This window comes from Octopus sinensis, linkage group LG19 (genome assembly GCF_006345805.1).
Source record: "Octopus sinensis linkage group LG19, ASM634580v1, whole genome shotgun sequence".
Taxonomy (NCBI): Eukaryota; Metazoa; Mollusca; class Cephalopoda; order Octopoda; family Octopodidae; genus Octopus; species Octopus sinensis.
The window spans coordinates 28,436,384-28,460,835 of NC_043015.1; the positions used below are offsets into that span (position 1 = coordinate 28,436,384).

The 24,452-nt window shown below is 38.5% G+C and overlaps 1 protein-coding gene across 3 annotated transcripts in view; it reads left to right on the plus strand.

Moving 5' to 3' along the window:
• LOC115222125 (long-chain-fatty-acid--CoA ligase 4) overlaps nt 1-23,194 on the plus strand; it is a 136,866-nt gene extending 113,672 nt beyond the window's left edge. For all 3 annotated transcript variants that reach the window (XM_029792255.2, XM_029792256.2, XM_029792257.2), the window contains 11 exons: nt 380-460; nt 1,458-1,527; nt 3,894-3,952; nt 6,873-6,937; nt 9,059-9,130; nt 10,830-10,969; nt 12,740-12,912; nt 17,504-17,578; nt 18,850-19,038; nt 20,108-20,383; nt 22,282-23,194. In XM_029792255.2, coding sequence (XP_029648115.1) covers nt 380-460; nt 1,458-1,527; nt 3,894-3,952; nt 6,873-6,937; nt 9,059-9,130; nt 10,830-10,969; nt 12,740-12,912; nt 17,504-17,578; nt 18,850-19,038; nt 20,108-20,383; nt 22,282-22,439 — 1,358 coding nt within the window. In that variant the 3' untranslated portion in view covers nt 22,440-23,194. The remainder of the gene's footprint in view (nt 1-379; nt 461-1,457; nt 1,528-3,893; nt 3,953-6,872; nt 6,938-9,058; nt 9,131-10,829; nt 10,970-12,739; nt 12,913-17,503; nt 17,579-18,849; nt 19,039-20,107; nt 20,384-22,281) is intronic.
• Nucleotides 23,195-24,452: the final 1,258 nt, after the last annotated feature.

Sequence of the window (24,452 nt, forward strand, 5' to 3'; positions counted from 1 at the left end):
TTTTGCTTGACTTGCAGCTTGCATTTGCTATTTCTCTCTGACCAGCTGCTAGAAATAGCAGCCAACTCTTCTTCAAATCATGTACTGCTGTCTTAGCAAATAAATAAAAACAGGAAGGACACATTGGAAAATGTAGCCCTAGATCAGTCATGGGCAAACTGCAGCCTGCAGAACTTTCTGGATGGCCACACCTAATGAAAAACTATCTTCGAACTCACAACCTCACGATCGTAAGCTTGACGCTCTAACCACTGAGTCATGCGCTGTACTGAATATAAATACATGATTACTCTAATGTTAATTGGCAAAATATTTGTTGTTTTCTGTTTTTTTTTTTTTTGCTTTGTTTTTATCTTATTCTCTCATTTGTCTTTTATAGATAATTCCAAGTGTTTGAAACCTCAAAAGAATGACATTGCTGTGATGATGTATACAAGTGGCTCAACAGGGCGACCAAAAGGTTATTTTGCAAATTCTCTTTCCTTTCTCTACCCTGTTGTCCCCTGTAGAATTGCTATCACTACTTCCTTCTCGTTTGCTTTGAACCAATGAGGTCACCTTTACATCTTCACTCGATTTGCGTGAAATAGCAGCTAAATCTCTGAAATCATACCCAGCTCCCTTAGAAAGAAAAATAGGCAGGGTGGGTTACGTTAGCCAGTGTTGTCCTAGATAGACTATGTTCTGGTGTCCTGTAAAAAGTACCTGTGTTTTGGTCCTGCATTAAAAATGCTTATTCCAGTGTCATGTAAAAAAGCACCTGTGCAGGTACCACGTAAAAGGCACCCAGTACACTCTGTAAAGTGGTTGGCATTAGGAAGGGCACCCAGCTGTAGAAACCATACCAAAACAGACAATATAGGCATAGGAGTGGCTGTGTGGTAAGTAGCTTGCTTATCAACCACATGGTTCCGGGTTCATTCCCACTGCGTGGCGCCTTGGGCAAGTGTCTTCTACTATAGCATCGGGCTGACCAAAGCCTTGTGAGTGGATTTGGTAGACGGAAACTGAAAGAAGCCCGTCCTATATATGTATATATATGTGTGTGTGTGTGTGTGTATGTTTGTGTGTGTGTGTGTGTGTGTGTGTATGTTTGTGTGTGTTTGTGTGTCTGTGTTTGTCCCATCCAACATTGCTTGACAACCGATGCTGGTGTGTGTATGTCCCCCGTCACTTAGCGGTTCGGCAAAAAGAGACCGATAGAATAAGTACTGGGCTTACAAAAAGAATAAGTCCCGGGGTCGAGTTTCTCGATTAAAGGCGGTGCTCCAGCATGGCCGCAGTCAAATGACTGAAACAAGTAAAAGAGCATAGCTATAGTCTAATGACAAAAAGAAGTGTGACAACAAAAGCACATAATAGTTGTAGGTAAACAAATCTACAGGTACATACAGGTGTATACAGGTTTCTTTGTTTTGTTTTCGTTTTTTATCTAACAGGTTTTTCCTCTTTTCCAGGTGTTTTAATTAGTCATGCTAATTTAATGGCAGGAATGTCGGGTCAATGTTCTAGAATACCAAATTTAGGGTAAGTAACCATTGATTCCTTACTTTATTTCCTCTTTGCCGTTGAACGAGTTACACAAACTTTTTCACCTGTGCTAACATAGTTTGGACCCACAAATTATAAATATCTGCTTGATCTGTTAGAGCACGAGGTAATTAACTACTGTAAGCCTTCTAAATAGCGTTATTTAATGAAGGGCTCACTACAAGGTTGTTTCACTTGCTAGAACTAGGAAGGAGATCTCACTCAGATCACATCCTACTGTCTTTTAAAAGAAATAAAAGGGATATTTGATAATATAAGCCATGGTACTGTTTCTTTTTTTTTCTTTTATTATTGTATTTGTTTCAGTCATTTGACTGCAGCCATGCTGGAGCACCACCTTTTAGTCGAACAAATTGACCCCAGGACTTATTCTTTGTAAGCCTGGTGCTTATTCTATCGGTCTCTCTTGCCGAACCGCTAAGTTATGGGGATGTAAACACACCAGCATCGGTTGTCAGGCGATGTTGGGTAGACAAACACAGACACACATGCACACACGCATGCATGCACGATGGGCTTCTTTCAGTTTCTGTCTACCAAATCCACTCACAAGACCTTACCCAAGGTGCCACGCAATGGGACTGAACCCAGAACCATGTGGTTGGTAAGCAAGCTACTTACCACACAGCCACTCCTGCACCTGGGATCTCATGTTGAACCTGAATCAATTACATTATGGATGTGCCATTTTAGGCATACTCTTTTACTCTTTTACTTGTTTCAGTCATTTGACTGTGGCCATGCTGGAGCACCGCCTTTAATCGAGCAACTCGACCCCGGGACTTATTCTTTTGTAAGCCTAGTACTTATTCTATCGGTCTCTTTTTGCCGAACCGCTAAGTAACGGGGACGTAAACACACCAGCATCGGTTGTCAAGCAATACTAGGGTGGGGGGACAAACACAGACACACAAACATACACACAGCAAAATCTGTTAAATTCAGTTTTGATTCATTTCTGAATGTTTCAAAATTTTGGCCTTGAGCTGTATCAGGGTGAAGGTGCACAGCCTCATGGTTAGGGTGTTGTACTCGCTATCGCAAGATTGTGGTTTCGTTTTCCAATTCCTGAACCAGGTGGTGCATTGTATTCTTCAGCAAAACGGCTCATTTCACAATGCACCAGTTCTGGTTGCGGGGTCACTCCGAAAAGCTCTATCTGTGACGATTTCATCTGAATGGAAGGAAAGGGGCTTTCTCCGTCCGGGTTGCGGATCCGTGGAATAAGCTGCCGGACGAGATAGTGAAGATGCCGACGACCGCTCGGTTCAAAGTCTCCCTTGACTACAAGTGGCCTGAACTCTTTACATGAACACCAGCCTGTACATAACTCCATGTCCCCCTACATGGCCTTGCTTTTTGCTTTTTGAGCCAAAAATTAACTAACTAACTAACTAACCCTATGATGGACTAGTGTCTCATTCAGGGCCTGTTTTGTGATCTTGGTCACTTACATTCCCGTGGAAACTGGGTAACTATACCATATTAGCCTCAAGACTCAAGACAGCGTTTATTTACTTCGTGTATCCGTAACTGTGTTGCAGCTGCAGAATGAATTAATGCATGTAATGTATTCTCTTTTACTCTTTTACTTGTTTCAGTCATTTGACTGCGGCTATGCTGGAGCACCGCCTTTAGTCGAGCAAATCGACCCGGGACTTATTCTTTTTGTAAGCCCAGTACTTATTCTATCGGTCTCTTTTGCCGAACCGCTAAGTGATGGGGACGTAAACACACCAGCATCGGTTGTCAAGCAATGCTAGAGGGATAAACACAGACACACAAACATATACACACACACACACACATATATATATATATATATATATATAAATATATATACATATATACGATGGGCTTCTCTCAGTTTCCGTCTACCAAATCCACTCACAAGGCTTTGGTCGGCCCGAGGCTATAGCAGAAGACCCCGGGACTTATTCTTTGTAAGCCCAGTACTTATTCTATTGGTCTCTTTTGCTGAACCGCTAAGTGACGGGGACGTAAACACACCAGTATTGGTTGTGAAGCAATGCTAGAGAGACAAACACAAACACAGACACACAAACATACACACACATACATATATATATATATACATATATACGACGGGCTTCTTTCAGTTTCCGTCTACCAAATCCACTCACAAGGCTTTGGTCGGCCCGGGGCTATAGCAGAAGACACTCGCCCAAGATGCCATGCAGTGGGACTGAACCCGGAACCATGTGGTTGGTTAGCAAGCTACTTACCACACAGCCAGTATTGTCTGTTGTATTTGTTAAAGTGATGTATGTCCTGCTGTTTGTTGCCACATATTCAAAATGACCTGTCTTGTGTTTTTCCAGGCCTCACGACACATATATAGGTTATTTGCCTTTGGCACATGTTTTGGAGTTTACTGCTGGTAAGTACTGTGGTGTGGTTTCAACTGTCTCGATTACAATATCAGTATGAGCGGGTGGAAGAGCATTGTAGAAAATGAAGGGGAGCATCATCATCATCATCATCATCATCCTCATCATCATCGTTTAATGTTCGTTTTCCATGCTAGCATGGGTTGGACGGTTCTAAATTAAAAAAGAACTTTGTTTATCTTAATTTTGAAAAATAAAAGAAGTATAAAAAAAATGTACCAATCCGACTGTGGCCGATGCCAGCCTTGCCGATGCCAGCCTTGCAGGTGGCATGTAAAAAAGCACCCACTACACTCACGGAGTGGTTGGCATTAGGAAGGGCATCCAGCCGTAGAAACACTGCCAGATCAGACTGGAGCCTGGTGCAGCCTTCTGGCCTCCCAGATCCCCGGTCGAACCGTCCAACCCATGCTAGCATGGAGAACGGACGTTAAACGATGATGATGATGATGATGCATTATTTATGGGATGACTCAATATGTGTGTGTGTGTGTGTGTGTTTATAATACCACAACTAGTTATGTTAATTGCTTCTTATCTCAATACATTTAACTTTGTGCCTAATCAACATGAAATTGATATTTGTGAGAAATTCGTGTCCTCTGATAATATTTTTTGGTGAAGTCTTGGAGGATTGCAACCAATAACTTGTGTAAGCACTTCGTGTTATCCTACTTTGCTGTCTCACTGTGCTAAGTTCAAATTTTACAAGAGTCAGTCCAACTTTTTATCCTTGTGAATGTATGTCCCTGAAACAAGTCTCAATCATTCTGCCGAAAGTAATGTTTGTGATTGGAGAGCTACACATGCTTGCTTATGTTTAAGGAGCACCTGGTTGGTTGCTGGCAGCTAGATACACTGGGCCCGAGTGTTGAACTATTGATTTCATGATTAGGGGGTTCAAACCTTATTGCTTTGTTCCTTTTGCATCGTGCATAACTATAATCTGCCTCAGGCTGCCTGACTGATATTAGGTTCCAATATTACTTGATGGTTGAGTAGTTAGCAGTAGGAAAGAAGCTTGAGAGGCAGTTGGATGGAACCTACATTCACCTCCTTATGAAAGCTCAAAATCTCTTGTGGAAGCGTCATCCAACCAAAGTACAAATATATGGGAACCTACCACCTGTATCATCTCTTGTGAAAGGTAAAAGAGTCCAGTTTGCTGGACATTGTTGTAGAGCTGAAAACGAGATAATTTCTCCTCTTCTCCGCTGGAAGCCATCTGCTCGCAATACCAGAGGGCGCACACTCTCCAACCCTGATGTAATCTCCAGGGATACAGGCATCCAGCAACAGGACCTCCGTAATGCTATGACGGACCGTGAAGTCTGGTGTAACATAGTAAATTCCATTGTCTCGACCACGGCCAAACGATGATGATGATGATGATGAGCAGTAGGAAGGGTCTCTAAGATGTAAAAAGAATACATCATATGTGTGTGTGTGTGTGTGTGTGTGTGTGAAGTTGCCGAATAAGAGTTTTCCAGTGTCAAAGGATTATTAGTTGTTAGAACTCTTCCAGATGGGATTTTTTGTGTCTTAATATTTTGTTTAGTCATCGGGACACTAACAAACTGCTGCAGAAACTCAATATACATATGTTTCAGAACTAAGTGTTAGCTGAGTATAGAGTGGTAATAAGAAAAAGAGATGACAAAGGAACAAATGAACTTCATTGGCTTATGGCTGTTTCTGCTACAAGTATTCATGAGTGCCTCAACAACATCTTACAGCTTCATTGAATGTTTGATCAAGTAGTAAGGTGTTATTCAGGCAGTCCTACCCCATATTAAAATAAGTTTGCTTGAAATTTTAAGGTGTTTCCATTATTTTATCCAACCCCTGTATATAAAAGTCTATGAGAATTACTTAATACAGTTTTGAAGTATAAAGGTGATTTAAAAAAAAAAATTATTAAAAAAAAAAATGTTATGAAATCTTTTATCAGGATGTTACTAACCTCTTTTGGCAAGAAGTTTTTTTTGCGCACACACACACACACACACACACACACACACCACACACACACACACACACACACACACACACATAAAATGATAATAATAATAATGAAATTATTGTATACAGTGCTCAGGTGCACCACAGCTTGTCAGAAAGTGCGTATAGAGTATATGCAATAATGTACAAATGTCTGGAAAGTGAACAATGTATGAGTCAGATACATGCTTGCGTGTGTATGGAGGGGAGAAAATCAGGTGTAGTGTTGGCGAATCTCAGAAAGCATGGAAGTTTTGAAGGATGCAGTGCTCCAACAACTAACAACTGATGCTGGCAGTTTGTTCCATGCTTCAGCAACTCTGAGCGTGAAAAAAATGTTTCCTAAAGTCATGGGAGCTGTGCTGTTTTCTGACTTTGTAAATATGTCCACGGGTGTTAGACGGGTGGAGTTTGAAAAGGTGCTCAGAGTTATTGTTTGTAAGATGGTTGATAATTTTATGGGTGTCTGCCATAATATTATAATTTTATAATTAATAATTTTATCTGCATATGCAGTAATGTACAAATGTCTGGGAAGCGAACAGTGTATGAGTCAGATACATGCTTGTGTGTGTATGGAGGGGAGAAAATCAGGTGTAGTGTTGGCGAATCTCAGGAAACATGGAAGTTTTGAAGGAAACAGTGCTCTGACAACTAACAACTGATGCCAGTAGTTTGTTCTATGCTTCAGCAACTCTCAGTGTGAAAAAATGTTTCCGAAAGTCATGGGAGCTGTGCTGTTTTCTGACTTTGTAAATATGTCCACGGGTGTTAGACGGGTGGAGTTTGAAAAGGTGCTCAGAGTAATTGTTTGTAAGATGGTTGATAATTTTATGGGTGTCTGTATATTGCTTTGCTTAATCATGTTGAAGAATTCATGAGATTTATGTATGTATTTCCTCTCAACAGAATTATCTTGTTTGGCACATGGCACCTGCATTGGTTACTCGTCAGCTTTGACATTGACAGACAAGGTAAAAACATTTTTTTCGTACCTCTTAAACTTTCTGGAAATAATATCATACAAGATAAAAAACATACATAGAAACAAATAACATGTGTCTGCGTGTGCATATTTATGGCTTTGTGGTTGGGGTGTTGAAATTATGATCATTACGTTTATGGGTTCAATTCCTGGATGAGGGGTCATGTTGTGTCTTTGAGCAGTGTGCTTCATTTCCAGTTTCTCCCGTCTAATCAGCTGAAATGAGCACCAGCTGAAAGCTGGAGCAGCCCTTACACCCTCTCTCCCCTCCAGCTGTCGGAGAACCTAGAGGGTATCTATGTCTGCTCATGACTACACAGGCATCTAAAACAGTTAATGAAAGCATGGTGCTAGTAGGATTTTTCAGAATTTATTTCTTTTTCTTTTCTTTTTTTTTTTAACAATTTTGCCCCAAACAAAACTTGAAGCCATTGTAGCATAAGGGACTACAGAGAAGGTAAAGAAAGGGCTCAAAAAATTCATAAAGTGTTTGTTGGCAGAAAACTTAACCCTTTCGTTACTGTATTTATTTTGAGATGTTCTGTGTTTCTTTCAGTTACTTTAAATATAACAAGGAATTTAGTAAAATAACTTAGTTATCATTCAACCAGTGTTAGGAACATAAATTGTGATTAAGGCTTGATGGTGGATTTTAATTCAGAACTTATGAAAACAAGACATTTGTACTCAGAGCCAGAGCCGGTTTCAGTCGGGTTGGTAACAAAAAGGTTAAGGGGCTGAATATCATAGACCAGAGAAAAAGACGATGATAATGAGTTCCAGAGTTTGAGAAAATATGCTATTGGAATTAAAAGATTTATTGAGATAGAATTATTGAGTGTCTGAAAACTCCTCTTATGATGATACTAGTAACCTACAAGTGTTACTTAAGATGTAACTTATTGTTACTTGAGGAGGCGCAATGGCCCAGTGGTTAGGGCAGCGGACTCGCGGTCATAGGATCGCGGTTTCGATTCCCAGACCGGGCGTTGTGAGTGTTTATTGAGCGAAAACACCTAAAAAGCTCTACGAGGCTCCGGCAGGGGATGGTGGTGATCCCTGCTGTACTCTTTCACCACAACTTTCTCTCACTCTTACTTCCTGTTTCTGTTGTACCTGTATTTTCAAAGGGCCGGTCTTGTCACTCTTTGTGTCACGCTGAATATCCCCGAGAACTACGTTAAGGGTACACGTGTCTGTGGAGTGCTCAGCCACTTACACATTAATTTCACGAGCAGGCTGTTCCGTTGATTCGGATCAACCGGTACCCTCGTCGTCGTAACCGACGGAGTGCTTCCATCCATCGTTACTTGAGAACTCTTCATACAAAATAATAGTAATGATAATAATAATAATGGGTGATATCACCAATAGAGAAGTTCTTAAGCAGATAAGGCCGAAACTGTCACTAGAAGCTTGGATCACCAAGCATAGATTGGCATATTTTGGTCATATTATGCGTAGAAAATCCCTGGAGAAGGACATCATGCTCGGAATAGTCAGTGGCAAGAGAGGAAGAGGCCGACCAAGAACCCGCTGGCTCGACACCATCAAGAGTGATACCGGAATGGACATAGCCAATCTGAAAGAAGCAGCCCAGGATAGAACTGACTGGAGGACACTGATCCATCGAGTAACCGAGAGTCGACTTCGACTGAGCGGATAGATAGATAGATCTTATGGGGGGGACTTGGTGAATTAAATTCCACTTATTAAAATAGAGTTTGAGAAGTCACAGCTCTGGTTCTACAGACATGTGATTCGAATGTCGCAGGAGAGTATCACAAGACGAATTCTTGAAGCTAAGCCAGCCGACAGGAAACCTAGGATGGACCCAGGATGTGATACTTGAATAATATCCATAATCTCAGTTGGTTATGCTTGGGAATCAAGCTGGAAAGGGTGTTGCTTCTGATAGGGTTCTATTTGAGGAGAGGTACCCCAGGACTCTACCTAGGACTCATAGGCAAAGAAAATGGATTTATTCACCAAGAATATGGTTTTGTTTTATATTAATTGCATCAGTCGTTAGAAAATTAATTTTTCATGTTTGTTTCAAATTAGTGATTAATACATTATTTAACATTATTTATTTTTTTTCTTTCTACAGTCAAGTAAAATCAAGCGAGGTTGCCAAGGAGATGCTAGTAAACTGAAGCCAACATTAATGGCAGCTGTACCAGTAAGTTTGATGTGTTTGTCTCACCTTTCCAGTCTGTTCTTATTAAAATTGTTCCTTTCATCCCATTTCCATCACCTTTTTTCTTAATTAATTACAGTAACGAATAGTGAAACCATATGCTAGATATGCATTACACACACACACACACACTCTCTCTCTCTCTCTCTCTCTCTCTCTCTCTCTCTTAGACAAATCAGCAACTCCCGAAAATGAATCCTCCACTATCTTATCCGGTTCTAGGATTGCTGTTGCATATTTCTTCTTGTGTCCCTAGGGTGTCATTCAGTCTATTCAGTCACGCTGCTTCAGTCTTGCAGATTCCCATGACTCCCTGTCACCATCCAATTCCATTATTAGGAATTTGAACTGAGAGCTTGAGTCATAGTGACTCTTTAACACAGCACATACACTCGCATATGTATATACACACATTGTTATATACACAAAAATGTATATGCCTAGAAGCATAAACACATATGTACATATACATACATGCATATGTAAATATATCATCATCATCATCATCGTTTAACGTCCACTTTCCATGCTAGCTTGGGTTGGATGGTTCGACTGGGGTCTGGGAAGCCAGAAGGCTGCACCAGGCCCAGTCTGATCTGGCAGTGTTTCTACAGCTGGATGCCCTTCCTAGCACCAACCACTTCGTGAGTGTAGTGGGTGCTTTTTACGTGCCAGGGGAGGCTGGCAGCGGCCACGATCGGATGGTGCTTTTTACATGCCACCGGCACGGAGGCCAGGCGAGGCTGGCAATGGCCACGATCGGATGGTGCTTTTTATGTGCCACGGAGGCCAATGTGATTAGAAAAATGCAAGAGAAAGAGGACATCTATGGACCACTGATAATGAGTCTGCAAATTCAGTACCCAAGATACACTTTCAGCTTCATACCCTTTATCATTGAAGCAACAGGGTACATACCAACCTGTCTGGAGCAAAGTATGGCTGAACTTAGAACCTTGAGGAGAGACTGCAAGTCCTTAATGCATATACTACAAATGATCACAATATCAGGGACTATTATATAAAAATCTGTCACAAGACTTTCTTAAGATTTAAAGGATGATGAGCAAAATAAGATGGTTTCCTTCACAGCCTTGCTATCAAATAGGTGACCAGTCAAAATTTACTGTAAATTAAAAAAAGAGAAAAAAAACATACAGAGATGCATACACACACACGTATTGATAGTTTATCTTTATATATAAATGAGAGGTTGTGTGCTGTCTGTCTCCTACGATTTAGATTCCTAACTACTCCCACATTTTGCGGTGCAGTTTAACCAAAACCGAGTATCTTATAGTCGTGATTCATATCGAGCCCTTCTGGGTATTAGCGCGCGTCTACGATGAGTCTACGATTTAAAAATAATTTACCATCAATTTTTCCTATTTCTAATGCATTTTTGGCATATATAAGGGAAGTAACTCTCTAAAAATTTATTATTAAATCTCAGAACGTAAAAAGCTACAGTAACACCCCCCCTTTGTGGTTAGCCATATTGAGATGGCTATTATACTTTACATCCCTAAAAATGCTTATATAGCTATTTCCCTTACAAACCTGAGCAACGCCGGGCGATACTGCTAGTATAATATAAATTAAAAAGGGATGTGAATGTCTATTGTTTGATGTATTGCAATGAACGACTAATCTGACTTGCCTTTTCCTAATTATTTTTCAGTTGATTATGGACCGGTTGTATAAAAGCGTCTGGGATAACATCAATTCTCAGGGGAAATTGACAAAGGCCATATTCGAATTTGCTTATACATACAAAAGACACAGCATAGATAATGGCTATGATACCCTGATATTCAATAGGTAATTCTGTCTTCTTTGATCTTAATTAGCTTTCCAGTTCTTTCTCATTGTGCTTGAATTTAACAAAATTAGCTCTTTTTTTTTTTTTCTTTTTTTTTTTAAATTTAATTTTACGAATTTACCTGGCGTCCTTAGATCTTGGGTCTGCATAATCAATTCTGTTCTCACCTCTTTTTTTTTTTTTTTTTTTACTTCGGCCGTGCTGGAGCACCGCCTTTAATCGAGCAACTCGATCCCGGGACTTATTCTTTTTTTGTAAGCCCAGTACTTATTCTATCGGTCTCTTTTGCCGAACCGCTAAGTGACGGGGACATAAACACACCAGCATCGGTTGTCAAGCAATGCTAGGGGGACAAACACAGACACACAAACATACATGCACATATATATAAATATATATATATATATATATATATATATATATATATATATATATATACGACGGGCTTCTTTTCAGTTTCCGTTTACCAAATCCACTCACGAGGCTTTGGTCGGCCTGAGGCTATAGTAGAAGACACTTGCCCAAGGTGCCACGCAGTGGGACTGAACCCGGAAACATGTGATTGGTAAGCAAGCTACTTACCACACAGCCACTCCTGCGCCTGAGGCTAAAAAAACAAAAACAACCTTTCCTTGTGTTTTGCTGTTCTTTTTTATTTTTCTATATTGGAGAGAAAGAGTTAAGTACTTTAGATATGAAGACAACACAGTATGAAACATTTGGATGGGTAGCTAGAGCCTCGTACAAAACATTCTGCAGTATTTGTTTCGTATCTGTAGGTTCTGAGTTCACATTCAATTATTATTATTATTGTGTGAGAGAGCAGTGCATGTCATCGAAGTGACACTGGGGTAAAATATACGAAGCCCAGTATACCCATCATGACTACCTGTCTGATAAGGGTACACCAGGCACATGCATCACAACCATATGTGCGCGACATGGTGATCTCATATCAAGATAAACAGCACATGACCTTGCAGGTGGGGCCCAGTTAGAATTTTCTTCTGGTCGAGTAACCCATCCTGCTCAAAAGATCCCTGATAAGGGTTGCTTAAGGATGTTGAACAAACCACCCGTGTTTTGCAGAGGTGAATTATTCAAACCCCAAAGAATCCCTCTCAACACATGGCTATGATGCTCCCCCACTACTTCTGCTCGTGATCAGAGATGCACATATCATCAGCCACTAAGGGACATGCTCAACTGGTTACGGTCAAACAACTGACAAGCAAATCTGTGGTATTGAGCAGAATATTTGCTGTAGCCCATCTTTTATACCAAGACAAAACAATGTACATGATAACACTTCCAATCAGTTAAGATGAGAAGCCACGAGAGCCACTGCCTGGTACTGCATCAGGGCATTTTATTATTGTTATTATTATTGTTATTATTATTATTGTTATTATTATCATTATCATTATTATTATCATCATTATTATCATCATTATTGTTATTGTTATTATTATTATTATTATTATTATTATTATTATCATTATCATCATTATCATTATTATTATTATTCAGTAGTTTTATTTTTATAGCGTGCTTTCACTTCACTACCGAGCACAGCTCTGTGTGCCTTGGGTATGTGCTGTGATTTGTTGTGATGCTCTGATGGTTATTATTATTGTTGTTATTATTATTATTATCATTATTATTATCATTATTATTATTGTTATTATTATTGTTATTATTATTATTGTTATTATTATTGTTATTATTATCGTTATTATTTCTATTATTATTGCATTTCTGATTTATAGGCTTTTCTTCAAAAAAGTGCAAGCGATTCTCGGCGGTAATGTGCGTTTGATGCTGAGTGGTGGTGCTCCCTTGTCCGAAGCTACACAGAAGTTTATGAATATTTGTTTTTGTTGCCCTGTTGGTCAAGGTTATGGCCTTACTGAGACCTGTGGCGCTGGGACTATCACTGAAGGTAAACAGAACAAAAAAAAACAAAAACTCAATTGTGGGATCTTTTCGGTCTGAACGGCAGTTTTTTAAAATAATTTCCACGTAACTAAACACTTTTAAACTTCTTATACTTGTAGAATGTGTTTATAAAACATCTTTTTCTCTTGGCTTTATTGAGAAAATTCTATAGTTTGTAAGATAGTTGTTGTTTTTTTTTCTTCAATTTCTGCAATTTCAACTAATCAATGACGTCTATTGAGGTGAAAACATTCTGTGCCGTATGAAAATGTTCGGATCTTTTCGGTTTGAACGGCAGTTTTTTAAGAAATAATTTCCACGTAACTAAACACTTTTAAACTTCGTATACTTGTAGAATGTGTTTATAAAACATCTTTTTCTCTTGGCTTTATTGAGAAAATTCTATAGTTTGTAAGATAGTTGTTGTTTTTTTTTCTTCAATTTCTGCAATTTCAACTAATCAATGACGTCTATTGAGGTGAAAACATTCTGTGTCGTATGAAAATGTTCGGATCGTTTCGGTTTGAACGGCAGTTTTTTAAGAAATAATTTCCACATGACTAAACACTTTTAAACTTTGTATACTTGTAGAATGTGTTTATAAAACATCTTTTTCTCTTGGCTTTATTGAGAAAATTCTATAGTTTGTAAGATATTTGTTGTTTTTTTTTCTTCAATTTCTGCAATTTCAACTAATCAATGACGTCTATTGAGGTAAAAAACATTCTGTGCCGTATGAATATGTCCCTCGTTTAAGAAACAGATTGGGTTTATTTACATTTGTGAAGAAAAAAGATACCCTTCCTAGCCCTAACCCTAACTAACCCTAACCCTAAAACAGATTAAAATGCAATAGATCGATACTAGGGTCATAATTTTGGGTGACAATTTCATATGACACCGCTAGAAAAAACTGCCGTTGAAACCGAAAAGATCCAAATTGTGAAATTAAAAATAAAATTCTTCATGAAAAGACGAATAATAATAGGCGCAGGAGTGGCTGTGTGGTAAGTAGCTTGCTTACCAACCACATGGTTCCGGGTTCAGTCCCACTGCGTGACACCTTGGGCAAGTGTCTTCTACTATAGCCTCGGGCCGACCAAAGCCTTGTGAGTGAATTTGGTAGACGGAAACTGAAAGAAGCCCGTTGTATATATGTATGTATGTATGTGTGTGTGTTTGTGTGTCTGTGTTTGTCCTAGCATTGCTTGACAATCGATGCTGGTGTGTTTATGTCCCCGTTTACCTAGCGGTTCGGCAAAAGAGACCGATAGAATAAATACTGGGCTTACAAAAAAAGAATAAGTCCCGGGGTCGAGTTGCTCGATTAAAGGCGGTGCTCCAGCATGGCCGCAGTCAAATGACTGAAACAAGTAAAAGAGTAAAGAGAGCTAAACCGCAACATTGCACTTAACGCTCTGCTGTGTTGCGTTCTACTTTGTGTTGCTTAGATTTTTGTTAGTTTCGCTTTAAGGCATAAACATTTATTACCCTCTGCTGGTTAGCGAAATACTCTTTTACTCTCTTTTACTCTTTTATTTGTTTCAGTCATTTGACTGTGGCCGTGCCGGAGCACCGCCTTTAGCCGAGCAAATCGACCCCGGGACTTATTCTTTGTAAGCCTAGTACTTATTCTATCGGTCTCTTTTGCCGAACCGCTAAGTTACAGGGACGTAAACACACCAGCATCAGTTGTCAAGTAATGCTAGGGGGACAAACATAGACACACAAACACATACAGACACGTACATATATATATACAGACATATATACGACGGGCTTCTTTCAGTTTCCGTCTACCAAATCCACTCGCAAGGCTTTGGTCGGCCCGAGGCTATAGTAGAAGACACTTGCACAAGGTGCCATGCAGTGGGACTGAACCCGGAACCATGTGGTTGGTAAGCAAGCTACTTACCACACAGCCACTCCTGTGCCTATATATATATATATATATATACATACACACACGACGGGCTTCTTTCAGTTTCCGTCTACCAAATCCACTCACAAGGCTTTGGTCGGCCCAAGGCTATAGTAGAAGACACTTGCCCAAGGTACCACGCAGTGGGACTGAACCCGGAACCATGTGGTTCGTAAACAAGCTACTTACCACACAGCCACTCCTACGCCATATGTATATTTATTAATATCATCATACTCATCATCATCATCATCATCGTCGTCGTCATTAAATGTCCCTTTCTCATGGGAAATGGATGTTAAATGACGATGATGACGATGATGATGATGATGATGATGTGTGATCAACTTGGTTTTGCGAAATTATGAATGAAAAGAAATGAATGGAATAAAAAGAGTTGTCGTGGAGTAAATTGGCGCGAGTAGAAGGAGGAGGAAAGGGCAGTGAGAGGAGGGGGTGAAGTGTAAAGTTGAAACCTACTTGAACTAACCCGGATCATCCTATTACAACTCTCTCTTTAACCTTTACTCTCCCCACTCCCACTGCACACACAGTGTAGTGGTGGAAGCGAAGTCAAATGGGACAGCCGTATTTTTTTTAGAACACAGACACACAAACACACACACATATATATATATATATACGACGGGCTTCTTTTCAGTTTCCATCTACCAAATCCACTCACAAGGCTTTGGTTGGCCCGAGGCTATAGTAGAAGACACTTGCCCAAGGTGCCACGCAGTGGGACTGAACCTGGAACCATGTGGCTGGTAAACAAGCTACTTACCACACAGCCACTCGTGTGCCATGGTTCTCAACCATTTTTCACCTATGGACCTCATTTGATTGCTATTTTATTCTTGTGGACCCCCCCCCCCATAGCCATTCAATGTTTAAAAACTAGTTTTATAGAAACTTCTTTGAAAATTCCTAATTTGTTTTCCACACATCAACTTGTGTAGGTTGGACTATGTAAAATGTTAGAGAAAGGAACCTGGCTGTTTCTTGCAGTACATACATCTAAAAATTTTCTCAAGGACCCTTAATATGCTATTGTGGATCGACAATTTACTATTTTGTGGTGTGGACCCTCCCAAAATATTATATGGATCCTCAAGAGCCATTTGAACCCTGATTGACAGCCACTGGTGTAGATTCACAACATACACAATCAAGCATGCATCTATATAATATATATATAATTATATATATACACTCTTTTACTTGTTTCAGTCATGTGACTGTGGCCATGCTGGAGCACCGCCTTTAGTCGAGCAAATCGACCCCAGGACTTATTCTTTGTAAGCCTAGTACTTATTCTATCAGTCTATTTTGCTGAACTGCTAAGTTACGGGGACGTAAACACACCAGCATCGGTTGTCGAGCGATGTTGGGGGGACAAACACAGACACACAAACATATACGCACACATACTTATATATATATATATATATATATATATATATATATATATATATATACACATGACGAGCTTGATACGGTAATTGAATGCCAGCTAGCTGTATGTGAGTGGTCAGAGATTTGGACAGTACTCGCGTGTATGTGCGCACACACACAGCTTTATATGCATGCACTAGCACTATGACCCAGCAACGCCGGGTCATAGTGCTAGTTGTAAATAAACCAGCAGAAGGCAATAGGAATAAAGTGTGACGTAAGGAAAACCTGATGGTGATCTATCATTACGTTGACCGTTTTGTTAGTAATTGTCTCCCTTGCACAATCTCATTTAATTATCTTTCTTTACATTTGGAAAATGTAGTCTTAGAACACCGGAGAAAACGACAGGATGGTCGTGGCTGAAACGCCTTTGATCATCTGTCTGCTCGGAAGTAAAAATTAACCCTTTTTTGTATTTTCTAATTTTTTTTTTATTTTGGAGAAGTCTCATCATTACCTGAACATTATCAAAAATCTGTTGAAATATTTCATTATTTACTGCCCTGTCTACCTGTCATTCTCATTTAAATGTATGTGTGTGTGTATGTGCGTGTGTGTGTGTGCTGTTTCTTTGAAGTTCTAGTCATGTAGCTTTGATCAGAATGACAGCAGGTAAAGGCTACATGACCACATAGTCAAAACTCCAAAGCAACTGTCAACCTTTTACCACGTATGCAGATACTGGAGTTCAATGTATCCTTCCGGTTCACAGGATTCTGTCAAAGCAGCCAACCTATGCATGGAAGATTGAATGATGATGATGATAAAATATTTCTCCCTATATAAGTAACTCTATATATATAAACGGCAAAATGTCTGTGTGTTTGTCCTTTATACAAATCCACAATTTTTCAGTTAGAGGGCTGGCACTTTCTATGGTCATTCAAAACCATCCAAGGGTGGTCGTGCACATCTTTTCAGTTCCCCAGTCACCCCGCAAAGCCATTAAAAAAATCAATAGAAGTGACTTTTTTGTGAATTTTCTATCCAAAATCCAATCAAAATGCCTGAAACCTGATACGCCAATTGAATGCCAGCTAGCTGTATGTGATTGGTCGGAGATTTAGACAGTACTCGCGTGTATGTGCGCACGCACGCAGCTGTATATGCACGCACTAGCACTATGACCCAGTGTTGCCAGGTCATAGTGCTAGTGTATGTATATTTGTGTGTATTAATATAAATTCACGTGTGTATGTATGTATAATTTCAGTTACTGATTTGAGTGTCGGTTCTGTTGGTGCTCCATTGACATGCTGTGAGATAAAACTGCGGGATTGGCCAGAAGGTGAGTACAGGTCTTCATTTCTCACTGTGTTGCATACTGCATGCATGTACATACACACACATCTATAATTTCACAGTTATATACACAGACATGTATGCACACACACACAGTTACATACACGCACACACACACATCAATTCACAGTTACACACATGCACACACACACTCATCAATTCACAATTACATACATACACACACACATCAATTCACAGCTACATACACACATACACACACATCAATTCAGTTACACACATGCACCACACACTCATCAATTCACAGTTACATACATACACCACACAAACAATCACAGTACATACACATACACAGTCATGCATGCACACACACACACACAAACACACGCACAACCGATTTTATTATCATTGATTCAGTGTGTTTACTTTACTATTGAAGTGAATAGTTAAACAAGTTTGTCAGCTCATCACGGACATCATGTGTCATGTTGGTTATGTGACCTTTCCAAGATACTCGTGTGTGCACATTTGTGTTGTGCACATTTGTGTGTCTGTGTGCTCGTTTACCTTTGCACTTGCTGGTTCAAAAGTTATGACATTCAGAGGATGTTGTTTTCACTTCTTTTCTCTGTTTTTAATTTTTATTTTACTTGTTTCAGTCATTTGACTGCGGCCATGCTGGAGCACCGCATTTAGTCGATCAAATCGACCCCAGGACTTATTCTTTGTAAGCCCAGTACTTATTCTATCGGTCTCTTTTTTGCCGAACCGCTAAGCTACGAGGACGTAAACACACCAGCATCAGTTGTCAAGCGAAGTTCGGGGGACTAACACAGACGCACAAACATGCACACACACCCACACATACCCACACGCACGCACACACGCACACACACACACACACACACACACACACACACATACATACATATATACAACGGGCTTCTTTCAGTTTCCGTCTACCAAATTCACTCACAAGGCTTTGGTTGGCCCACAGCTATAGTAGAAGACACTTGCCCAAGGTACTATGCAGTGGGACTGAACCCGGAACCATGTGGTTCGTAAGCAAGCTGCTTACCACATAGCCACTCCTATTTCAAAAATTTAACAAAAGCACAACAAACAGAAAATTCGTAGCTTATTCCTCATCAGTCAATGTCCAAAAGATCATTTCAGTTTTACACCTTTAACATTGTTGATATATCTATCTATCTATCTATCTATCTATCTATCTATCTATCTAATATATATATATATATCTTTATATGTGCTTGTGTCTTTGTGTTTATCATTATCTAGGTGGATATCTAACGAAAGACAAACCTAATCCACGTGGTGAGATCCTTGTTGGTGGAGGTAACATAGCTCAAGGCTACTATAAATATGAAGAGAAGACAAAGGAAGATTTCATCACTATAAACGGTGTGAATTACTTCTGCACTGGAGATATTGGGGAGTTCAAAACTGACGGATCTCTTAAAGTTATTGGTAAGCAACCTTCATTTCGTAATAGTTAAATGCATGAGGAATTTGATAAATGTAAATGTATAATTATCAAACTGTTGGTCAAAATACCTTACCCTATTTAGTCATGGCCCTTTTAGTTTTGAGTTCAAATCTTCCATCAGCTGTGTCTTTCATCCTTTCGGTAGGGGGTCAGTAAAATAAAGTACCAGTTATGTACTGGGGTTGGTTTAATTATTACCATTCTTCTAAATTTCTAGCCTTGTGCCAGTATTAGAAATTATTGGCAGAATCGTTAGAGCACCAGATAAAAATGGCTCTTTACATTCTGAGTTCAAATCCCACAGAGGTTGACTTTGCATATCATTCTTCTGTGATTCCTAAATTCAAATAAAAGTAGTGGAGGTAGGGGGTCAGTGTAATTTGATAAACCTCCCTCCTCTCTGCTTACGTTAAAACATTATTATTATTATTATTATATTTGGTAAAAAGGTGTTGAGATGGCAGAATCGTTAGCACACTGGACAAAATGCTTAGTGGCATTTCATTTATCTTTGTGTTTTGAGTTCAAATTCTGCCGAAGTTGACTTTGCTTTTCATCCTTTCGGGCTTGATAAATTAAGTACCCGTGAAACATTGGGGGTCGATGTAAGTAGCTAGTCCCCTCCCCACAAGTTTCAGAGTACACCAGGCACATGCATCACAGCCATATGTGTGCCACTTGGTGATCTCATATCAAGATAAACAGCACATGACCTTGCAGGTGAGGTGCAGTTAGAATTTTCTTCAGGTTGAGTAGCCCACCCCACTGAAAAGGTCCCTTAAACATTGGTGCTGACAAGTATTTCTGGAAGATATATCTCTGTCTGAATAATTTTTTTTTGTCAGGGACTTGAGGTAAATAAAACAGTGTGTGTGTGTGTGTGTGTGAAAGAGAGGGAGACAGAGAGAGAGAAAGAGATAGGAAGAGGTAAAATAGATGCATTGGTTGGATTTGATAGGAATATTGTGAAAAGATTGTATTGATTTTTTTTTTTTTTTGAAAACCCATAGTTGAAAATGCATTTTTTTCTTGTTTTTTTTACCGTTTCAGACCGCAAGAAAGATCTTGTTAAATTGCAGGCTGGGGAATATGTTTCTCTGAGCAAAGTTGAAACCATTCTAAAGATGTCGTCTCTTGTGGATCAGATATGTGTGTATGCCAATAGTTTCCATAGCTTCATTGTGTGCCTAATAGTACCGAATCAGAAAAACCTTTGTAAAGTTGCCAGTGAAATAGGTCTTAACGGTATGAACTTTAAGGACCTCTGCAAAGAACCTAAATTGTTGAAAGAAGTACAGAAAATAATTCATGATTTCGGCGTCAAGTGTAAGTAACTGAATCTAAACTTGAGTTTTTTTTCTTTTCTTTTTCGTTTTCCTTTTTGTTTTGTGTTCTTTTGGAGTCAAGGTTGTTTGTTGAGGAACTTTGGATCATTTGTTGAAACTGAAGCAAATTGTGGGTGAGAGAGAGAGAGAGAGGGAAAGAGAGAGAGAGAGAAAGGGTGTCGTTTAACCCTTTGTCTGTTCTGTGCACCATGTGATAAACTGGACATGTTTTTCTGGAATCCATACACCGTATATGATACACATTCCCAATTTCTTTTCAACCACAATAGCAAGTTGGGATTTACACAAAAAATTCATATTATTATTATTATTATTATTAACCCTTTCGTTACTGTATTTATTTTGAGAAGCTCTGTGATTCTTTCAATCAGTTTTAAATATAACAAAGAATTTGGTAAAATAACTTAGTTATCATTAAGCTAGTGTTAGGAACATAAATTGTGACTAAGGTTTAGTGGAAGATTTTAATTAAAAACTTATGATAACAAGACATTTGTACTACAGAGCCAGAGCCGGTTTCAGCCGGGTTGATAACGAAAGGGTTAATAATAATAATAATAATAATAATAATAATAATAATAATAATAATTAATAATTAATAATTAATAATTAATAATAATAATGTGGCAAGCTGGTAGAATCGTTAGCATACCAGGCAAAATGTTTAGTGGTATTTCGTCTGCCACTATGCTCTGAGTTCAAATTTTGCCAAGGTCAACTTTGCCTTTCATCCTTTTGAGGCCGACAAATTAAGTACCAGTTATATACTGGAGTCGATCTAATCGACTGACCCCCCCTCACCCCAATATTTCAGGCCTTGTGCCTATAATGAAAAAGGATTATTATCATCATCATCATCATCATCTGTTATTATTATTTTTATTATTATTATTATTAAGTAGGCTCTGAGCTGGAAGAATTGTTACTGCTCTGGGCAAAATGCTTTAGTCGCATTTCTTTTGCCTCTATGTTCTGAGTTTGAATTCTGCCGAGGTTGACTTAGCCTTTCATCCTTTCAGGGTTGATGAAATAAGTACCAGTTAACCACTGGGGTCGATGTAATTGATTATCCTCCTCCCTCCAAGATTTCAGGTCTTGTGCCTATAATAGAAAGAATTATTTTTATTATTATGTTGGTCAGCTGGCAGTATTCTTTGTGCATAAGAGAAATTGTTTAGCGGCATTTCTCCAGGCTCATTGTTCTGAGCTCATATCACACTGAGGTCAGCTTAGCCTTTCTTTCATCCTTTGTGGGTCAATTGTAGTCCTTATACCAAAATTTGACAATTTAAAAATTTTATATTTATTTATTTATTGATTTATATATTTATATACATGTAAAAATTTTGCATTATGTAGCTGTGTGTGTGCATGTGCATATATATATGATTCGAGCGAGGTCGTTGCCAGTGCCGCCTGACTGGCCCCCGTGCCGGTGGCACATAAAAAGCACCCACTACACTATCGGAGTGGTTGGCATTACGAAGAGCATCCAGCTGTAGAAACTCTGCCAGATTAAGACTGGAGCCTGGTGCAGCCATCTGGTTCGGCAGCCCTCAGTCAAAATCGTCCAACCCATGCTAGCATGGAAGGCGGACGTTAGACGATGATGATGATAATGATGATGATGATGATGATGTGATGATGATGTAGTTGTTCATTTAGCTATTTAGTGTTTAAATTTGCAGATGAATTTAGCTTAATGGTAAAGCACTCAGCCAGAGTCTCGAGGGATGTGGGTTCAAGTCCCATGGTTGTTTGTTGACATATGTTTCCACTTTGTAAGGATAATTTACCCAGTACTTGTGTTTTTGAAAAAATATCATCTTATTCACGTCATATATAAGTATGTTTTTTTTTTCTTTTTTTTTTTTCTAGCATCTCTTGAACGTTGTGAAATTCCAACCAAGATTTGTCTCTGTCCCGATTCCTGGATGCCTGACTCAGGGCTTGTTACCGATGCATTCAAGTTAAAACGTAAAAACCTTGAGGAGAAATTCCAGACTGAAATAAATGCCATGTACGGTTCTTCATGAGTCCCTTCATAAATATCGGAAAAAAAAAAAATTAAAAAAAAAAAAATTTTTAAACCTTCAAAAAGTGAAACGAAGCAAAAAAAAAAATTAATAAAATGAAATAAAAACCCCAAAAACAAAGGTAAAAAAAGCCAATAACAAAACCAAGCTAACAGTGATTTTATTCAAATTAGTGCTCCAGTTTCAGTTCAGACTTCAAGTGGCCAAAATTTAAAAGAAGAAAAAAAAAAAATTTGTGCAGTTTTGTATGGAAAAAAAAATAGCCTCCTCCAAGCTTAGCCTTGTCTTCTATAATCAATAATACAGTTTATTAAATGGGTGTGTGGGTGGGGAAGGGTGGGACAGAACTAAGTAATTTAAGTAATTTGAATAATTGATTTTAAAAAAAGTAATTAATTACTGGAAACAAAAAGAAAACTTTTCCTCACTACACATGATATTTGATTAATCACGAAAGAAATTTAATAAATTTTTAACCCCTTTTTTTTTTGTGTCTTTAAATTTTAAAGTTGTTAAGGATCACCTGCAAAACAAAAAAAAAAACAACAAAAAAAAAGAAAAAAAAGGAGAAAATGATGAAAGAAGTGATAAGTTTTCTTCTGTGTAAGTGTTTAAGAATGTTCCGGCGAGAAGGATTTGATCTGCCGTGTTCTGTTTGACATTGGATCTGTGTAAAAAAAGAAATGAAAAACTGAAACTTTTAAAAATTAAGTTTGGGTCGTTATAGTGAAAGAAAAAAACAACAACAACAACAAAAAATAGAACCAAACAAAAGAAAGCGAAAAAAAAGGGACTGAAGCCTATAAAGGTTTGGGTTTTCAGCATTTATACATTGATACACACCGCAAACCCTTACACACCCCTACACACACATGCAATTTAAAATCTTCATTTTTGTAACCCCCATAAGTTTTGTTCATGTTTTTTTAAAAAAAATTTATTTATTTATGTATGTGTGTGTGTGTGTTTGTATACTCGTACATTCACATTTCTGCATATATGCTTATTTACATTCATGACACACCCCCACACCCCCACCCACCTACACACCCCCACACACGTCTGGTCAAACCGTCCAACCCATGTCAACATGGAAAATGGATGTTAAATGGTGGTGATGACATGTACTATATATATATATATATATATATATATTATATATATATAAGAAAGGGTAAAATTAATTAATTAAGAAGTAATCAGTAATTTCACCAAGTAGAATTCGGCATGAAAAAGACCATTTCATGGTAAACTTAAGTAATACTAAATAACTGGGGTTCAGCAAAGATTTGCTTCACCACATACCGAAGTTTAGAAATAGCAGCCAAAAACTTTTGGCTATTTCTTCTACTTTAAAAGATTTTTTGACTGCTATTTCTAAACTTCGGTATGTGGTGAAGCAAATCTTTGCTGAACCCTAATTATAAAGTATATATATATGCATATCCACATGTACATATGTGTGTGTGTGTGTCTATATATAATTATATATATATATATATATATATATATATATATATACACACACACACACACTTGCACACAAACCTACATACATACATTCTTGTTTTAAACTTTTCCAGGTTGGTGCTTTCCAGTTCACCAGTGATAAAACGATGTATTGAATTCAGATCCAATATTTTGTGCGAGTGTAATTTTTTAACGAATTACATTTGAAGGAACACTTTTCTTTTCTTTTTTTTTTTTTTTTTTTTTTTGGTTTTTTAGGGATTCTTTTTTAAAATGGAGAATATCTAAAACAGTCTTGATTCTTTCCTCGTGGGTGACTATTTAGTTTAATGTGTAAGTCAACAAAACCCCTGTACACATGGATGTTTTACTCCATCACAAGTATATCTCTGTGTTCCCATTCTTTTTTTAGGTAAGACATTTTACTTGCCTTCAACTATATACATGGAAAATGCACATATGTCCCACACCATGACAAATAGGGTAGCTGGCTCATGGAAAATGGTGTCTACCGTTTTGCAGTGTTAGCTTTTTATTTTCGTT